This window comes from Eschrichtius robustus, chromosome 18, assembly GCF_028021215.1.
Source record: "Eschrichtius robustus isolate mEscRob2 chromosome 18, mEscRob2.pri, whole genome shotgun sequence".
NCBI classification, from domain to species: Eukaryota; Metazoa; Chordata; class Mammalia; order Artiodactyla; family Eschrichtiidae; genus Eschrichtius; species Eschrichtius robustus.
Window position 1 is genome coordinate 16,847,928 of NC_090841.1, and position 17,748 is coordinate 16,865,675.

The 17,748-nt window shown below is 41.5% G+C and overlaps 1 protein-coding gene and 1 long non-coding RNA gene across 7 annotated transcripts in view; one reads left to right on the top strand and one right to left on the bottom strand.

The window, feature by feature from the left end:
* WDFY2 (WD repeat and FYVE domain containing 2) overlaps positions 1-14,131 on the bottom strand; it is a 171,802-nt gene extending 157,671 nt beyond the window's left edge. For all 5 annotated transcript variants that reach the window (XM_068526395.1, XM_068526398.1, XM_068526399.1 and 2 more), the window contains exon 1: positions 13,776-14,131. In XM_068526395.1, coding sequence (XP_068382496.1) covers positions 13,776-13,912 — 137 coding nt within the window. In that variant the 5' untranslated portion in view covers positions 13,913-14,131. The remainder of the gene's footprint in view (positions 1-13,775) is intronic.
* A 500-nt stretch (positions 14,132-14,631) lies between these two features.
* Positions 14,632-17,748, top strand: part of LOC137751967 (uncharacterized) — a 49,529-nt gene continuing 46,412 nt past the window's right edge. For both annotated transcript variants that reach the window (XR_011071006.1, XR_011071007.1), the window contains exon 1: positions 14,632-14,982. This is a non-coding gene — a long non-coding RNA (uncharacterized lncRNA). The remainder of the gene's footprint in view (positions 14,983-17,748) is intronic.

A 17,748-nucleotide genomic window follows, 5' to 3' on the forward strand; every position in this document is an offset into this window, starting at 1 on the left:
CTGCAGAGCAGGAACTCTCCTACATTGCTGGTGGGAATGCAAAACGGTGCAGCCACTTTGGAAAACAGTTTGGCACTTTCTTACAAAACTCCTGCCATACAATCCAGCAGTGGTGCTCCTTGGTATTTACCCAAAGGAGCTGAAAAGTTATGTCCACACAAAAACCTAAACATGGATGTTTACAGCAGCTTTATTGATAATTGCCAAAACTTGGAAACAAACAAGATTCAGTAGGTGAATGGATAAACAAATTGGTACATTCAGACAAATGGAATATTATTTAGTGCTAAAAAGAAATGAGCCATGGACTTCCCTGGTAGCGCAGTGGTTAAGAATCCGCCTGCCAGTGCAGGAGACACGGGTTCAAGCCCTGGTCCGGGAAGATCCCACGTGCCGCAGAGCAACCAAGCCTCTGTGCCACAACTACTGAGCCTGCGCTCTAGAGCCCGTGAGCCACAACTACTGAGCCTGCATGCCACAACTACTGAAGCCCGCATGCCTAGAGCCCATGCTCCGCAACGAGAAGCCACCACAATGAGAAGCCTGCGCACCGCAATGAAGAGTAGCCCCCCACTTGCCACAACTAGAGAAAGCCCGCGGGCAGCAACAAAGACCCAACGCAGCCAAAAATAAATAAATAAAATAAATAAATTTATTTTAAAAAAAAAGAAAGAAATGAGCCATCAAGCCATGAAGAGACATGAAGGAACCTTAAATGTATGTTACTAAGTGAAAGAAGTCAATCTGAAAAGCCTACATACCATATGATATCAACTATATGACAGACATTCTGGAAAAAAGCAAAACTATGGAGAAAATAAAAAGATCAGTGGCTGGGATGGGGTAGGGTGAGATGAATAGGCAGAGTACAGAGGATTTTTAAGGGCAGTGAAAATACTCTGTATGATATTATAATGATGGATATGTCATCATACATATGTCCAAACTCGTAGAATGTACACCACCAAGAGTGAGTCCTAAGTAAAATGTGGACTTTGGGTGACAATGATGGGTCGGTGTGGGCTCATCCTTGATTAAAGATGTACAGTTCTGGCGAGTGATGCTGATAGTGGGGAGACTATGCATGTGTAAGAGCAGGGATATGTGTGGGAAATCTACGTACCTCCCTCTCAGTTTTGTTGTAAATCTAAAACTGCTTAAAAAAAAATTGTCTTAAATTAAAGAAGAAAAAAAAGAGTAAGGTAGAATTTTTTTTTAAAAGAAAACAAACAAAAAATAAAACGGAGGGGGTAGGAGAACCACCCCTGAGAACTATGAGAGCCCACAGACATATATGTACCTACAGATAATCCACACATCAGATTAAGCATAACTAACCTCTCTAATTTAGTTTGACCTTCTGGAGGAAATTTATTCATTCTTTCAAATTGTTTAACGATCTAAACTTTGAAATGTAAAGAGAAGTTATTAAGCCACTCAAATATAAATTCAAAAATATTTCAAAAATCAGAATATAATGAAATAACCTAGCTAGTCCCAACACCCTTTCTCCCCAAAGAAAATCTTCCTGTAAAATATCAGACAGCTAGGATTTTCCAAGTCCCAGAAGTGCCAGTATGAATACTAAAGCAGATTACTGAGACTCTAACAACATGGGAAGCTTTTTTTCTATTGCGGATAACTGACTCCAGAAAAATATTAATCCAGATCTACACAATAAAAGGTAATAATGTTAATTTTAAGTTTTTCTAAAATTAGAATTTAAATGTATTTAAATATTATACTCATCTGCTTTTAAAATGAGGATAAAGAAGACAAAACTCTCTAAATTCAAAGAAGTATATAGTCATGTTTTATATTTATGACCAGCTAAATGATAACAACCCTTAACATTTTTATAGGACGTTTGATATATTAAGTATTTTCACATATATTATGTCACTTAAAACTATGAACAATCAATTTCAGATGAGGATCAAAGAGGGTTAGTGACTTTCCAAATGTCACAGAACTAGTGTAATGATGCTTGAGCACTTTCCAGAAGCACTGGCATATAAGGAAAGAATAAGGAGAAAACTAAGGGAGAAAGGGAAAGAGAAACTGATTCAAAGACAAAGAAGAGACAAAGAAGAGTTAGAGAGAAAAGAGAGTTATTAAATAATTAGGAAACTAGTTTGGAGGAAGGGCAGCAAAAACCCTAATATTCCTGGAGGAATGGCTGGGACCCAGCACTTTATTCGTTTAACCCTCATAATAACACTATGAGGCAGGTACTGTCTGAACTCCCATTTTACAGCTGGGCAGGTTTTGAAGAAGTGATTAAGATCACACAGCTCGGAGATGGCAGAGCCAAGAGTCTAACCCAGGCTTCTGGGACTTGGATCCCTGGCCCCAATCACTGTTACACGGCGTCCAGAGAGGGGCAGGCTAGATGCCACGCCTAATTTACCAATACCCACCTTTATTTATACATTTATTTACTGTGTGTACAACATCAGGATCTCTTATGAAAGGTGTCTTAATTTCCTCCCTCCACCTCCACCTAACTTTTTAAAAATATAGGCATTCTGGTTATCTTTCAACTTCTCCTTCTTCTTCTTCTTCCAAATACCAAGAAACCTCTAACCACTGACTCCATAAAAGGGAAAATACCTTTCAGATTCAGAGGAAAACAGGAAAGCTCTCTGGCTACTGTGCCGTGTTCCCACCAGCAGGCGGCAGGGGCGCATGGGCGTGGCCTCTCATGGCCTCACTCAGATGACCTTAGGCGAAGTGGGCAGATCAAGGGACCCACAGCAGGGGAACTCGCGGCCTGGCCCAGCTACATCTCCCCAGTTGTCAAGAGAAGCCAACAAGCCAGACTTTTATGTGAAATCCAGATTTTAAAAACTTGGCTACTAATACAAACTTCTAAAAACATTGTGTACAGACAAAATCTGTTTGCGGGTGGACCTCAGCCCACTAGCTGCTGGTTTATAATGCCCAGTCTTCCAGTGGACGGCAGCTAAACTGGGGTAATTAAAATTTCATCCCTACCTCAATGTATTCCCCATGGAAGACACAGGATACACAGCCCTTGCCCTTCAGGAGACCAGCAGGGACAATGAACTCATCATTTCAGGACAAGATGGCAAATGGAGAGAGAGAAAAGGCTGCAAAAGAGAACACAGAACCCACCAGCCACATACCTCCCCTGACCCCTGGCTTTCACATAACAAGTTTGGGAAGCGGCAGTAAAAAGATGACAGAGTAACCCCACCTTGGTACATCTAGAGAAGAGATAAAGGGACTCAGAACTATATGAAACAAGCAAACAAAAATTCAATAGCCCCACTTTTGTGTATCCAAGGTGATTCTTAAAATAGTGAAGCCTTAATGGAACCACAGCAACAGGCATGGTGGTACCATAAACAAAAAATAAAACTAACTTGTACTGAGCACCATCTATGCTCCAAGTACAATGCCACGTGCTACAGGAATATCATCTCATGTAAACCTCCAAACAATCCTGGGAGGAATCATTATTCCCAATTTATAGATAAAGAAACTGAGACTCTGAAATCCTGAAGTTTGGGAAACAGCCAATCATTTAGAGCCAAATGATTCCTTTCCCATTAATTTGCTGACCCGGCTAGAGAGAGTCCAGCTATTATTATAGATACACAATGGCAAACAATCAAGAACAACACATTAGCTACAATAATTAAAAGTGTAAGGGGGTGGGGAGGTAGAATAGGTAAAGGAGATTGACACAAACCTCCAGTTATAAAATAACCATGGGGACGTAACACACAACATAAGACATATGGTCAATAATACTGTAATAACTTTGTATGGGGACAGATGGTTACTAGACATAGCATGGTGGTAATTTTGTAATATATGCAAATGTCAATTCACTACGTAATACACCTGAAACTAACATAATACTGTACATCAACTGTATTTCAATTTTAAAGAAAAGAAAGAAAAGAAAAAAAATTTTTTAAGAAGTATAGGGCAGGTATTAAAAGCAGAGATCCTCAAAATACAACACAGCCCATAGTAGGCCTTGTTTATGAGACTATAAGGTAGTTTCACAAATAAATATAAAAGAAAGCATAAGCACCATTCAATAAATGATGCTGAATAACCACAACTTTTAGAAACACCATTACATTCCTCAATTTACACCATCCAATGAAATACATTTCAAAATAAAGTAAAAAGTTATTTTTTTACCAAATTATATAACTAGGATAAAAGAAAAATGAATATTCAATGAATCTCTGGGTAAAGAATTACTTTCAAAAATTAGGAATAATGGAAGAAATTTCAATTATAAAAAAGGACAGATGGTTAAACCAAATAGTAAACATTTTCTATATAAAAAATAAAAAGGCAAACAATGGAGTATAAGACATATCTGGATACATAAGAGACACATGATTAATATCCTTACTATATTTATAGAATATATATTTACAAAATATCGTTCAGAAGAACCAGGAGACTTCAATAGAGAAACAGAGGACAGGAACAGACAATTCACAAAAGGAAAAAATAACAAGTAAACAAGCAAACAGAAAAACACTCACAAGTCAGCCAAAACATACAAATTAAACATCAATGAAGTACTACAATCTATCAAGAAAAAAATTTATTTTTTATTAATTTTTATTGGAGTATAGTTGATTTACAATGTTGTGTTAGTTTCTGCTGTACAGCAAAGTGAATCACTTATACATATACATATAGCCACTCTTTTTTAGATTCTTTTCCCATATAGGTCATTACAGAGTATTAAGTAGAGTTCTCTGTACTATACAGTAGGTTCTTATTAGTTATCTATTTTATATATAGTAGTGTGGTATATGTCAATCCCCATCTCCCAATTTATCCCTCTCCCCCAGAAAAAATTATAAATGATAATATCCATGGCTGGTCAGATGTGGCAAAACTAATACTACATATGTCGCTGTAAATATTATAAAGTGGCACAAGCCTTTTGGAAAGCAATATGGCAATCTTCTTACAATTTTTCCTAAAGAAATAATCCAAAATCTGGAGAAAAAAACAAAACAAAAAAAACCTATATGCACAACAATGTTGTTCATCATAACATTTACAAAAGCGAAAATAAATAGCCAACAGTAGGTGACAGATAAATGATGCTGCTGTACCTAACAGATTACCAGTACCTTGAGAGCAGGGTATCTTATGCATGATGGGAGTTCCAGGGCCAAATTCATATAGTACAAGCATTAAATAAATATGGGTGAAAACTGAAGGAAAAGAAAAATATACAGCCACTTAAAATGATAATTAAAGACTAGGTAGCTGGTGGCACAATTTTAAGTGAGGGCAAGAACATAATAGTGTATGATTACAGTCATATTTTTGAAAGTTGCATTAAAAAAAACTGCTAGAAGGAAATACATAAAATACAGTCATTGTGCTAAAGATTTATGAGCAATTATTCTTTATTATGGTTATATTATCTTTATTTAAAATGTAAACACACTCCAGAGGGATTATTATTATGATTACTTAAAATATAAATTGATCCTTAGAAACTGAGGTTAAAAATTTAATAACTAATAGAAAATACATAAAATCCCCAAATAGCTCCACATTATAGGTAAATCCACCCAGCTAAAAAGAAAAGCACAGTCATATAGAGAGGTTAGCACTTGACATTCATAACTTAGATGAGATGTATCATTTCTGAGTCCTAACTCAGTAATAAATGAACACATCACAGGAAGCCAAAATACAGCCACTTAAACAGCTGTTTTTGCTCCACTCCTGGTTTCTTCTGAACTCTCTCCGGCTCTGGGCTGAAAGGGCTTAGAATAGTTATCTTCTGACACCTAGGCTTCCAATGAGACTAGGCCAATTCTCTAATCTATGGAAATTCAGAAAAGCAAGACAGGCCAGGGGTAGGGTAGGCTGGTGGGTACAGGTCCCTGAGTTGAACTGTAGTTCCATCTCCTAGAAAACCAAAACTACATAGAGAGAAAAAGAGGGTACAAAACTTCAACGGCTTCTCTAAGGCACTGTATTTCAAAACTGTGGTTTTCAACCCATTACGGGTCATGAAATCATTTGCATGAGTCATAGTTAGGATTTTATGGCTACAACAAAACAGAAAATATCAGTATCCATGTCACATTAAAAGGATACCATTTAATAAAACTTCTGTTTCAGTTACATATGTGTGTTATGTGTCAGTGTACATGAGTCTTGGGTAGCAAATCTAAATATATTTCTTACTATGATTTATGGTCAAAAAAGTTTCAAAAGCATTACTCTAGACGATCCAGGCCCTGATTTAAGGCCCAGAAAACCACCCAGAGCTAAACTGCTTAGTGTTTGAAACTAAAGGATTCATCTGGAGATAAGAATGTAGTGAACCCAGTTCAACTAGGTGTTAGGCACCAATACAAAACAAACGCCTCTTTAATATTTCATCCAGGAATAAAGAACCGCTGTCATCCAAAGGCTCTGGAAAGCATCGTTTTACATCACCTCACAGAGCGCATGCCACTTTTTTGCCCCCTCTGCACACTTTCTTCAGCTCCAGGTGTAGGATGATGGGTCTGCAGAGACTTTACACTTATCTAGTCCTTATGTGGGTACATCACAGTGCCAGAGTCACAGCTAGGAAATCCTGCACTCTCCTCAGCCAGAGGGAGAAACCGAGGTTTACAGCGATGAAATGCCCAATGCCCAAGGTCAATGCAGGGTTGAGCGGAGATCAGCCTCCCAGTCCAGTTCTTTTCCAAGATTCCTTAAATTAAAGGCACATGAGAGCACAAAGCAGCACTCCCTGCCAAGAGACAAGTAGGATGACTATTTTTTCTTTTTTGGTCTTATTTGTTACTTACATCTCTGAATCAATTTTTCAGACTAATGACTAAATGAAGCATTTGGATGGGGAGGACCCCAGCCCTTAAAAAAAAAAAAAAAAAGTTAATGAGACTGCTTACTGAAGTTGCACGAGGGAAGTTATTTTTTCTGCATTAGGGAATTTCTAGGTTAATTGTGGCACTCTCCTCGGGAGACCTATTCACATAAAAATAAACGAGTGCTGCCTGCTTTTGAATTCCTTCCATTCTGATACTGTAATTGAGAAAAAAAGCTTGGCTTGATGGTACGTATACAATGAATATAACTTAGTTTAGTGTTACAGATATCAAGAGATCACTACTTATTTTGTCTTAAATCACCATTTACTTATTGATTTCTAAATGGTACTGTTTTAATTTCCCCAAAGCTGTTTGTTACTTTGTAAGGACATCCAGTCGGCTCTCAACAAGAAACAGAAAATCTCTCCCTCTCAAAGGCAAATTCAAACTGAAAACAGAGCCAGGGAAAGATGCTGTGCAAGGAAAAAATAGTATTTCCATTTTTAAAGTTTTGATTTTGTTTGCTTAGAAAAAGATCAACTCTCTTTAGTCTCTTATGGCTACTACTGTCCTGTGACAGGATCCTGCTCAGGATTTCAAAATCTGAGAGTCCCTCACTTCAGGAGCGTCAGGAGCGTTAAGATCTTTGAGGTCCTAGATAGAATCTGGTTTAACTACATAAATTAAGTAGGAAATACCGAACCATCAGGAGCTTTGGGGTCACTAGAAGCTAAGCCCCTCTAGCGAACCTCCTTAAACAGCTTTCCCATAGTGATTTTTTTTCTTAAAAAGTCAATTTGTATTCTGACCTTTAGAGACCCAGAGGCAGCCTGTTTCCAGACAGATTTGCTGACATGAAGACTGCCTCATGCTCTGAATTCAGGGTAAAGGTCTAATTTTCAAAATCATATGGGGCAAATTCCCATTTTGGAACCTTGAAACCAGCAATTACTACTTCCAAGTGATGAATCTCTAGTGCATAGTTGAAAGTTTATTAATTTTATGCCATTAAATAGAGACTTGACACACTCAAAAAATAGTTCAGATGGCTTCTAACTTTGTCAACTTCAGGGACCTCACACCATCACTCTAGGAAGTCCTCAACTTTCAGAACTATGCTTGCACATTGGGAAAAACTTTGATTTGCATTTAAAAAATATTTTGATGCAAGTGTTATAAAATGCATGGTACATAAAACTCCATGAGCTCAACTGAACTGATCCAAGGTCTAAGTATTTAGTGAAACTAATGGTGTCAACCAGAGAACCAAGATAGTGCGATTCCACAGTGAAAAGAATCAATGGTATGAGCCAATAGTATGAGGATTTATAAATGATATTTTAATATATCTTTTCAAGAAATAGTCATAAATGAACCTATTTACAAAACAGAAACAGAATCACAGACGTAGAAAACAAACTTATGGTTACCAAGGGGAAGGGGAGGGATAAATTGGGAGACTGGGATTGATATATACACATTACTATATTTATTAAAAGAGCTAACTAATAAGAACTTACTGTATAGCACAGAGAACTCTACTCAATACTCTGTAATGACCTATATGGGAAAAGAATCTAAAAAAGAGTGGCTATATGTATATGTATAACTGATTCACTTTGCTGTACAGCAGAAACTAACACAACACTGTAAATCGACCATATTCCAATAAAAATTATTACTCCAATAAAAAAAAAAGAAGAAGAAGAAATAGTCAAGTAGTGACTCTTAGAGTGGTTCAGAGTTGGGAAAAGGGACCTCCCTGGTGGTCCAGTGGGTAAGACTCCATGCTCCCAATGCAGGAGGGGACCCAGGTTCAATCCCTGGTTGGGGAACTAGATCCCACCTGCATGCCACAACTAAGAAGCCCGCCTGCCGCAACTGAAAAAGATCCCACATGCCACAACTAAAACCTGCCGCAACGAAGATCCCACGTGCCGAAACTAAGACCTGGTGCAGCCAAAATAAATAAATAAATATTCCAAAAAAAAAAAAAATCAGAGTTGGGGAAAAAAAGCCTTAAAGATTTTTAAAAACCCAACCACTCTCTCATTCCAACCGCTTCCCACCCCTATCCCTTGTTGTAACACTACCCTGGCCCAAAGTAAGGTGCTAAGCTTCTCTCAGGTTCAACTTAAACCTTTGCTCTAAGAAACTCACAACCTCCTCAGGCCCATTCCATTCCAAACAGCTGATAGATCAGCCATTGCTTAATTCATTCAATGAACATATATATATGGGCTGCCTCCTCTGTGCTAGGCACTGGAGGTCAGACCGTATACTGAGACAAAAATGGGACCCCCTATTACCCACTGCATGGTCCTATGTGCCCTTAGGGCCTACAGAGAACACAGATAACAATGTTGCCTAAATTGGTCCCGAATGAAGTCAAATATAAGGTGGCAGTTCTCCACAGTCCCTCACCGGGACTTCCCTGGCGGTCCAGTGGTTAAGACTCTGTGCTTCCAGCGCAGGGGACGCGGGTTCGATTCCTGGTTGGGGAACTAAGAAACGGTAAAATGCGAGGCGCGGCCAAAACCGAAAAAGCAAACTCCGCAGTCCCTTCCCATTACCTTCCCCCCTGCAGGCCCCCCCCCCCCACGGTCTCCTCCACAACACCCTCCCACCACACCCTCAGCTCTTTTTTATCTCCCAAGAGAATTCCAAATTCTTGCACTCAGAGGTTTTGGGAATGTTCACTATCACAATTACTCCTGTGGAGACACCAATTTTCCAGATTCCTCCAAGTGTGACACTCAGAGCTGAGTTCTGAATTCAAGCTGCCTGGCTCCTGAGTGCATTCTTAACCAGTTCGTTCTAGTGCTTCTCAGTGCACCAGGAGTTTTCTCTTCCCCCTCTAGCTAGAATGCCCCTTCCGACACCCTAGCTTTCTCACATGAACTCCTACTCATCCCGCAAGACCCACCTGGAGGAGAGCTCCTTGGTCTCTTCTCTAACCACCGCAAGCAGAGGAGATGCCTCGACGACCCCAGTGGATGGTGTTTGTACCTGTCTTCAACACATCTCCTTATGTGAGATAAAAATCTGACCCCCTTTTACTCCTGGTGAAGGAACAATTTTCTATAACTGTCTAATAGTAATTACCTAGAGAAACTCTCTGTATGAATGCTAAGATTGTTGAGTTGTGTTAAGATATGCATATAAAGAACTTACAAAGTTAAAACGTCTGGACAGGGCTGGCTCCCACCTGGATCAGTCTCTTCTGGCTTTCAACACTTGAAGAGGCTGCCACTGGACAAGGGAGCTGCAGGTAGCTCACCAGCTACCCTGGTAAACTGCAGGCTAGAGATCGATCTTGACCAAAATAGAGCCAAGATGTCTGTGAGGAAACTCCTAAGCAAGGAATGTTAAAATGGCAGTCACTCAGAAGAGACAGTCCAGGTGGAAGCTGGGAAATGAGGAACCCAATGTACCAAAGTTGGGCATATCCTTTGGAGACAGAATCCAGCTACAACCAAAGCAAAGACAGACTCAGATAAAGACAGTGAGTTCTGAGAACAAATTCCATTTTATCATAGCACCAGAAATCTATACTTGTAAGTCAGAGCGTTTTTATATTTCTTCTTCCTTTTCTTTTTTTTTTTGGCTGTGAGGCAAGGCTTACGGGAGTTCCCCAACCAGGGACTGAACCAGTGAAAGTGCCGAGCCCTAACCACTAACCACTAGACCACCAGGGAACTCCCATTTTTATATTTCTTCTATTTCCTTATATTGTCTCCCTTGGTATCCAGTAAAGTTCCAGGCTGTCTTAACTGTGCTCAGATGAACTGAGGGTAAGGGTTTTTAGCCACTCTTGGGCCTGAAGATTAGAATATCACCAGCCCACGACTAATGGCAGCCATAGGGTGAAAATGGTAGTCCAAGTGAAAGAATCCTCCAAAGGTAAGTAAAATTTAGGGAACCACAATGGCTGTGGAATCCAGCTACTCTTCCTCATCTAAAAATTCTCTTTTCAATATTAAATCTTAGAGTTTGTGGTTTTATTTTCTTCTAAAATCTGCCCCCCCCCCCAAATAAATTGTGAGCATCTTGAAAGGACCTTGTCATTTTCACCAATGAAGTGTACACATGTGCTTGGAACACAGTAGGGACCCAAATGTTGGTTGACAGAATGAATGAAGCAATGCATTGACTTTCAAAGTTTTAAGGCACCTTTAAAGGCCATCCAGTCCAATCCTTTTCCGTACATTTGTCCAATAGAACTTTCACAGGTTGTCATAAAGTTCATTCAAACAAATATCAATGAAATGTCTACAACAGTTAAGATGCTGTGCTTTCAGGAACAAGACCAGTCACCAACACAACAAATGTTTATTGAGGGCCTACTGTGTGCCAGCCACCATACTAGGCCCTACAGCTATTACAATGAGTAAGACGCACATAGCATCTTAGGGAATTCATGGAGAAGAAGATAAATGGATAACAAGTACCTATGACACTGTTATAGATGGAAAATGTTACGCGTTTTCAAAGGCTATTGGGAATCAGAGGTCAAAAAGGAAAACCAAGGTTTCAAAAGAACTTACGGGACACTGCCATTCAGGAATGGGACAATATTTTGTGGCTTAACCTTACGGTTCAGGAATGAAAACTACTAGTTTCTAACTGAAGTGGTTGATGGAAATGGCTTGGTAGGTTTTGATGAAAATCAATATTCTCTCTTTATATCTTTATCATTATGTCAACTGACAGTGACACTGGATTTTGAAAAGCAAGAATACAGATCAGTTCTCTTTTAATGGAAACCATAATCGACACTGAGCTCTAAATAACAAAGCTCTTGTCACATGTGACTATATGACCTACAGAAACACAGACTGGTCAACTTGAGTAATAATAAAAATAAATGTAAAGAATAAATCCTAGCCTTACTTATTTAACAGCAACTGCATAATAAAATATCTTCTATTACTTACACTGTAAACTGGGAAAGTGAAAATTAAGCTTAATAAATAGCTAAACATTGCATTTCTGTTGTCCCATAATCAAATGAAACTTATCTTCACTCTCTGTCATATACGCGACTTCAGCTTCTTCAAATACTCTGAAATGCACCCCGACTAAAGCTGTTTCCTTCAGGATAAATACAGTGAAATGGAAATCAGAAGACAGGAGCCAGGCCCGGCTCGGCCACTAGCTACATGAATTTGGGCAGGTAAATTCTCTGGCCTAATTTTCTCATCCGTAAAATGAAGCCGTTACAGCAAATAACCTCTAAGATCCCTTTGAACACTCAGGAAAAAAAAAAACTATGAAAACTAACCTCTACTCCCAAAGCGTCAACCAAAGCAAAAAGTTTCAAAACTAATTATTAAAGGAGCTTAGGCTTAACTACCTTTCTGACTCTCTTACTTGATTCAACAAACTTACTTATGAATTTCCTACCGCAGTTCGGCTGAGCAGTTTCATCTCCAGTAGTTACAGACAAGGAAAGTGATGTCTATCAATATATTCTTTTTAAAACACGATACTGTGACAAAGAATTTCTAGGCCCAGAAGCAAACTGTTTTGTAGAATTTTGCCTCCATGGAAAAGTTAAACACTCATAAGGCTTCTTCGTGAATTTCAAATGGTTTCTACATCCATGTATTCCACTGCAGCCATGAATTTCTTCTGTTCTTGGCAGACTGCTTGCCATTGGTGTATGTTTACAATGTTTTCCCTTGAATCTGCACAGGAAGTGAATCAGGCACCATTTGGCCATTTGTATGGAGTATGACGTAGACAAAAATATGTCATTAATATCGTCATCCTAGTTATACTGAAGAACCTATGATATGAATAGACCTATCAGGCATATTTTTTGAAGCCACACTGTATGCAAAGCACTGAAATGACTATAAAGACAGTATGAACACTTTGTTGCTTTACCTTTGCCTGAAATTTTACAAGTCACCAAAAAAAATATTTTCTACCTCAGCATAATTTGAACTTACATTAAGAAAACGTAACTACTATTTTAAGGTTAAAAGCTCCTTGACATATACCTCTATAATGTGATATTTTTTAGAATACTAGTTGATATTATAAAAGCAACAATTCCAGATCAAAACCATAACTACTATATTAAAGCATCATTCCTCTGGAAATTAGCTTCATCTGCATAATTTCTGCATATTAAAGGACATTAAGTTAAAGCAAAAAACGCACTGTCTGAAAAACAAGGGAGGATACTAAAGGCAGAACAACTAGTTCTACTTCTGCAAATTAAGCAAAATTAGGCAAAAAGAAAGGACGCAAGCAAAGGGAAGGAACTCAAGAGCTATTTGCAGCAGTGGTCCCTTGAAAGTTCTAGGAGCTTCCCCTTGAGCTTGAAGAGATAAGGGGGGCAAAGCAGAGAAGTCACCTCTCCTGGGCAGAAGCCCTAATACTCTTCACAACTTGCAATATTCATTGAATTCAGTGTAAGATGTCTGGGAGATCTGGATTCGGTGGGAGTGTCTGGGAGAAGGGAGTGGCATTTGCTTTCCTGGGTCTGGAGCCTTAAGAACTAACTATACCAGAGTTCTCAAAACCTCTTAGTTATCTCAGAAGCGGCTCGGAGCATCCTCCCCACGCACACACCTGCAGGGCCGGGCAGCTCCACCCTCTCCCCTTCCTGTCCTCGGAGCTGGACCAAGGTCCAGTGGCCGGTGCACCGTTAGTTCAAGGGCCACCCTGGCCCCGGCAGGCGCCACCCGGGCAAGGCCAGACAGAACGCCGCGGTCCGGGCTCCGCTTCCCGGAGCCACGCAGCGGCGGCGACGCGCAGCTGGACACCGGCACCACCAGGATGCGCATTATAATAACAACTTGGGAGAGCGCTCTACACTCGCGCCGACGTGGAGGCACAGCCCCTGAAGCGGGCTCTGGGACCGCCGGCCCGTCCCGCCCCTCCTCGCGGCCGAGGGGCAGCGGTTCGTACCTGTCCTCCGAGACACTGATGACGCCCTCCTCCTTGGGCACGATCACGGCCATATTCACCACCTCCTGAGACCCCTCGACCCGCTGCAGCAGGATCGGCTTGCGGGTCAGCGGCTTGGGCTGGATCTCTGCCGCCATCGGAGGAGGGGGCGCACTGCGGGCGCCGCCGCCAACTGCGCCGCGGGGCCGGCCTGAGGAGACCGCTCGGGCACGGGCACAAGCTGAGACGGGGACTCTGGTTGGCCGGAGCGGGCCGCCGGGGACCCGCGATCATAGCCTGGCCGGCGCTCCCGGGAACGACTCCGCGCTCCCGGCTTCGGGCACCGAAACCTCCACGACCGGCGCTGCAACCCGGCACCACCGGAGGAGGGGGCGGAGAGCCGGGGGGGGCGGGGCAGGCGGGGGCGGGGCCTGCCGCAGGGGGTGGCCGCTGGTGGGCGCGAGGGCGGCTGCACTTCCGGAAGGGTGGTTGAGGAGGAGGGGAAACTGAAAAAGGAGGCGGGGCGCTGGCGGCCCAATGCGCATGCGTCAGGCCACGAGCCCATTTCCACCCCGCCCCTCCGCCATTCCCGAAGCCGCGCGGCACCGCCTCTAGAACGCATGCGCCTTCCATGATCTGCGGCCTCCTCGCCACCTTCCACACCCAGTATTTAGTCCCCTCCCTCTTTAATCTCCCGTGAACGCGCGCGTACACATTCCTGGGAACGCGCTTGCCAGTGGCCCCGCCCACTCCGAAATCCCTGAAAAGGGGGCGGAGGTGGGGCGGGGAAAAGCGCGCTGGGCGAGGCCGGAAAGAGAAGTATCCCGCAGGAAGAAGCTGAGCTAGTGGGGACGTGACTGGGCATGCGCTCGAGTTACCTGTCCAGCGCGGCCTTGCAATGAAGCGTGGTTTACTGCTCCCAACACGCACCAGCCCCAGGCCTCCGATTGGCACCCACATGGGCTTCTGGGAGTTGTAGTTTTTCCGAGCCTTCGCTCCCTTGTCCTGAAATGACCTATCGTCCACCTCTCACCGCTCCTGGCTTGAGGGGCTCCGCGGCCTCCCGGGCGATTGGCCGAGTCACGGCTGGGTCTGGCCTCTACGGCAGGGAACTGAAGGGCAGCCGTCGCAGAGCAGACAGTCGCTACGGCCCTGCCACTGCACATAATAGTGGAGCTCCAGGAGTGGGGAAAGAAGAAAAGCTGTCATGCAAGCATCCTTGAAGAAGGTTAGAGATGATCTGTAGTGTTAACTTCCTCGTTTTCTTAGATGGTTAAGTTACTAGACCAGGATTACTTTAGCTTCAAGTTAGGGCTATAGCACCCCCAGACTTGAACTCAGGCGCCCCTGCTCCTGGTCCTGACTTCTTCCCATTCCCCAGTAATCCTTCCTTTCTAGATTGCTCCAGAGACGATGGATAGAGTAATTTGTGATTTGTGAATGCATGTTAGGTGACTGGCAAAGGGCCTGGCATGCGGGGTAGTTGGTTATGTGATAACCCCACTAGCCCTTCCACAGTTAACAAGCTAGCTGAGGAGTGGTCATGGTCTCTGTGGTGTAATTGGGCTGGCAAGGGCTCTGAAGGTGAGAAAAATAATATGCCAGAGCTAGACAAAGAATGGGGCAGGCCTTGTAGAAATGCATTTTATAAGGCAGGTTTTTGGGCAGCCGAGGCGGTAGGTAGGCTGGACCTGTCTCAAAGCACAGTGCAGCTCTTTACCACTTCCCACCTTCATAGAAATTCTGTAAGGCCCTTGAAAGGGAGGTTGAGGTATTTTCCAGCTTTGCAGCCTAGAACAGGGCATTCCACTTCTCTGAGCCTCCAGTTCCCCATCTGCCAAGTGGTGGATAATAACACCTACCTTGGGTTATTGTGAGGCTTACAAGTGACAGATTTTAAGTGCCTTCATACACAGTAGGTTCTTTAAGATTCCAGGAATTAGGACATGGACGTATTCAGGGGGACATTATTCAGCCTGCCACAGTGGTTTTAAATACCATCCATAATAAGCTCCTGACTCCCATAATAATCTCTACCCTGACCACATTTCTGAACTCCAGGCTCATGTATCTAAAGCTACTCCACTTTGTCACTTAACTGTTTAATAGGTGTTCCAAACATTCCCAAATAGTATCTTTAAATCTACTGCATCATTCACCCAGTTGTTCAAAACAAACTTCCTAGGAGTCATCCTTGACTCTTCTCTTTTCCTCACAATTCTATCCAGACCATTTAGAAGTCCTATCAGCTCCACCTCCAAAGTATATCTTGAATTTTCCCATTTATATCATCTCCACCCCAGTCCAAGTCACCATAATCTCTGGCCTCTACTACCATGGTAGCCTAACTGCTTTCTCTATTTCTTCTCTTGAACCCATACAATCCATTTTTATCAAAGTAGCCAGAAGGATTTTGTTTTAAAATATAAAACAGATCAGTTCCTCCTCTGCTTAAAACACATCATTGGCTTACTGTTGCACTCGGGATGAAATGCCTCTCCAACCTCACCTCTTATGCTCAGAACTTTCCAAACCCTGGCTTGGAAATTCCCCAGAAACACCAACCTCCTTCCTGCTGGTGGCCTTTGCACCAACTGTGTTCACCTCTCGGCTACTTTCTTCTCACCACTCAGGCTTCAGCTCCCATGTTAGCTCCTTAAAAAGTCCTAACCTCCCAACTGAACCCTACTTCTTCATAACACTCATTGTCATATCACCCGGGTTTATTTTCTTCACAGTACTTACTTCTGCCCAAAATAATCTTGTGTGTTTCTTATTTAGTTCTTAGTCTTCCTCTTCCAGAAGAGAAACGCTGGGAGAGGAGAGACCTGTCTGCCTGTTCATCGTTGTATTCCTAGACTTTAGAATAGTACCTGGCACATCAGGAGGCATGTTGTTAAGTATTCTTTAAATAAATGAATAGAAAGAGAGGCCATTCAGGATTTGTTTAACTCTGTTCCACTAGAGCATAATGGAAAGACTGGTATCTGGAACTTGTCCTAATTCCTGGGATCGGGTGATCCTTGGGAGAAGACACAAAACTGCAGACGATATCCGGCAGGCAGATGATAATAGCGGTATGGTAAAGGCAACAAGTGATTAATTGGTACCCAAGAGAAAGGCCTAGCATGAGATAAACGAGGTGTACTAATAGGCAGGTGAGAGGAAGATAGTAGTTACAGTAGTTCTTAAACTTTTTAGGTCGCAGACCTTATGAAAAATCAGTTGAATATTACAGATCAGCTGGAGTGGGGGAGTGTATGTATATGTACACTTATATTTTACGTGCAATTTTACGTGCAATTTCACAAGGCACACAAGTATCAGAGACCCAGGTTGGGAACTCTTGCTAACTGTCAGGAAATCTAAGACCGCTCAGCTGCAATTCCCCACCCTCAGGAAAGGGCATTCTAATGGAGATTAAAGACAGAAAGAAGTAGACTACTGCTAGAAAAATGATTCTCAAACTCCTTTGTTCATATTCCACCTTAAAGAATTTTGAAGAATTTCAGTATATAAATTTAAATTTTCCAAAAAGTCTGAGTTCTAGCATCTTGTAAATATTAACATTTGTTGTAAATAGTTTACGCTTGATGATCTTTTATTGATTTCCCTGTAATACTATCTGAAACAAACAAAAAAAATGTATATATATTTAAATTCTACGATTTACTTAATATACTAAAGCCATAAAGCTCTGATTTTTAAAAGTTTCTTCTACATTAACTGATCCTTACAATTGTTAGTACACAATAGGTCAAAACAACATAAGTATATTGGAAATGTATATAAAAATTATTAAACATAAAAAGTAAATTTTTAACTAGAAATGTTTAATGAAAAGTATTCTTCAAGATGAACAAGGGTACGTTTTTACATTCCCCTGTATCTAAGGATAAATAATGATTTACTGCTAGAATTAAGAGGATTCAGGATGAATTCTATTCCTATATTTTATCTTGTAAATATAAGGGCTAAGAAATCTCATTTATAT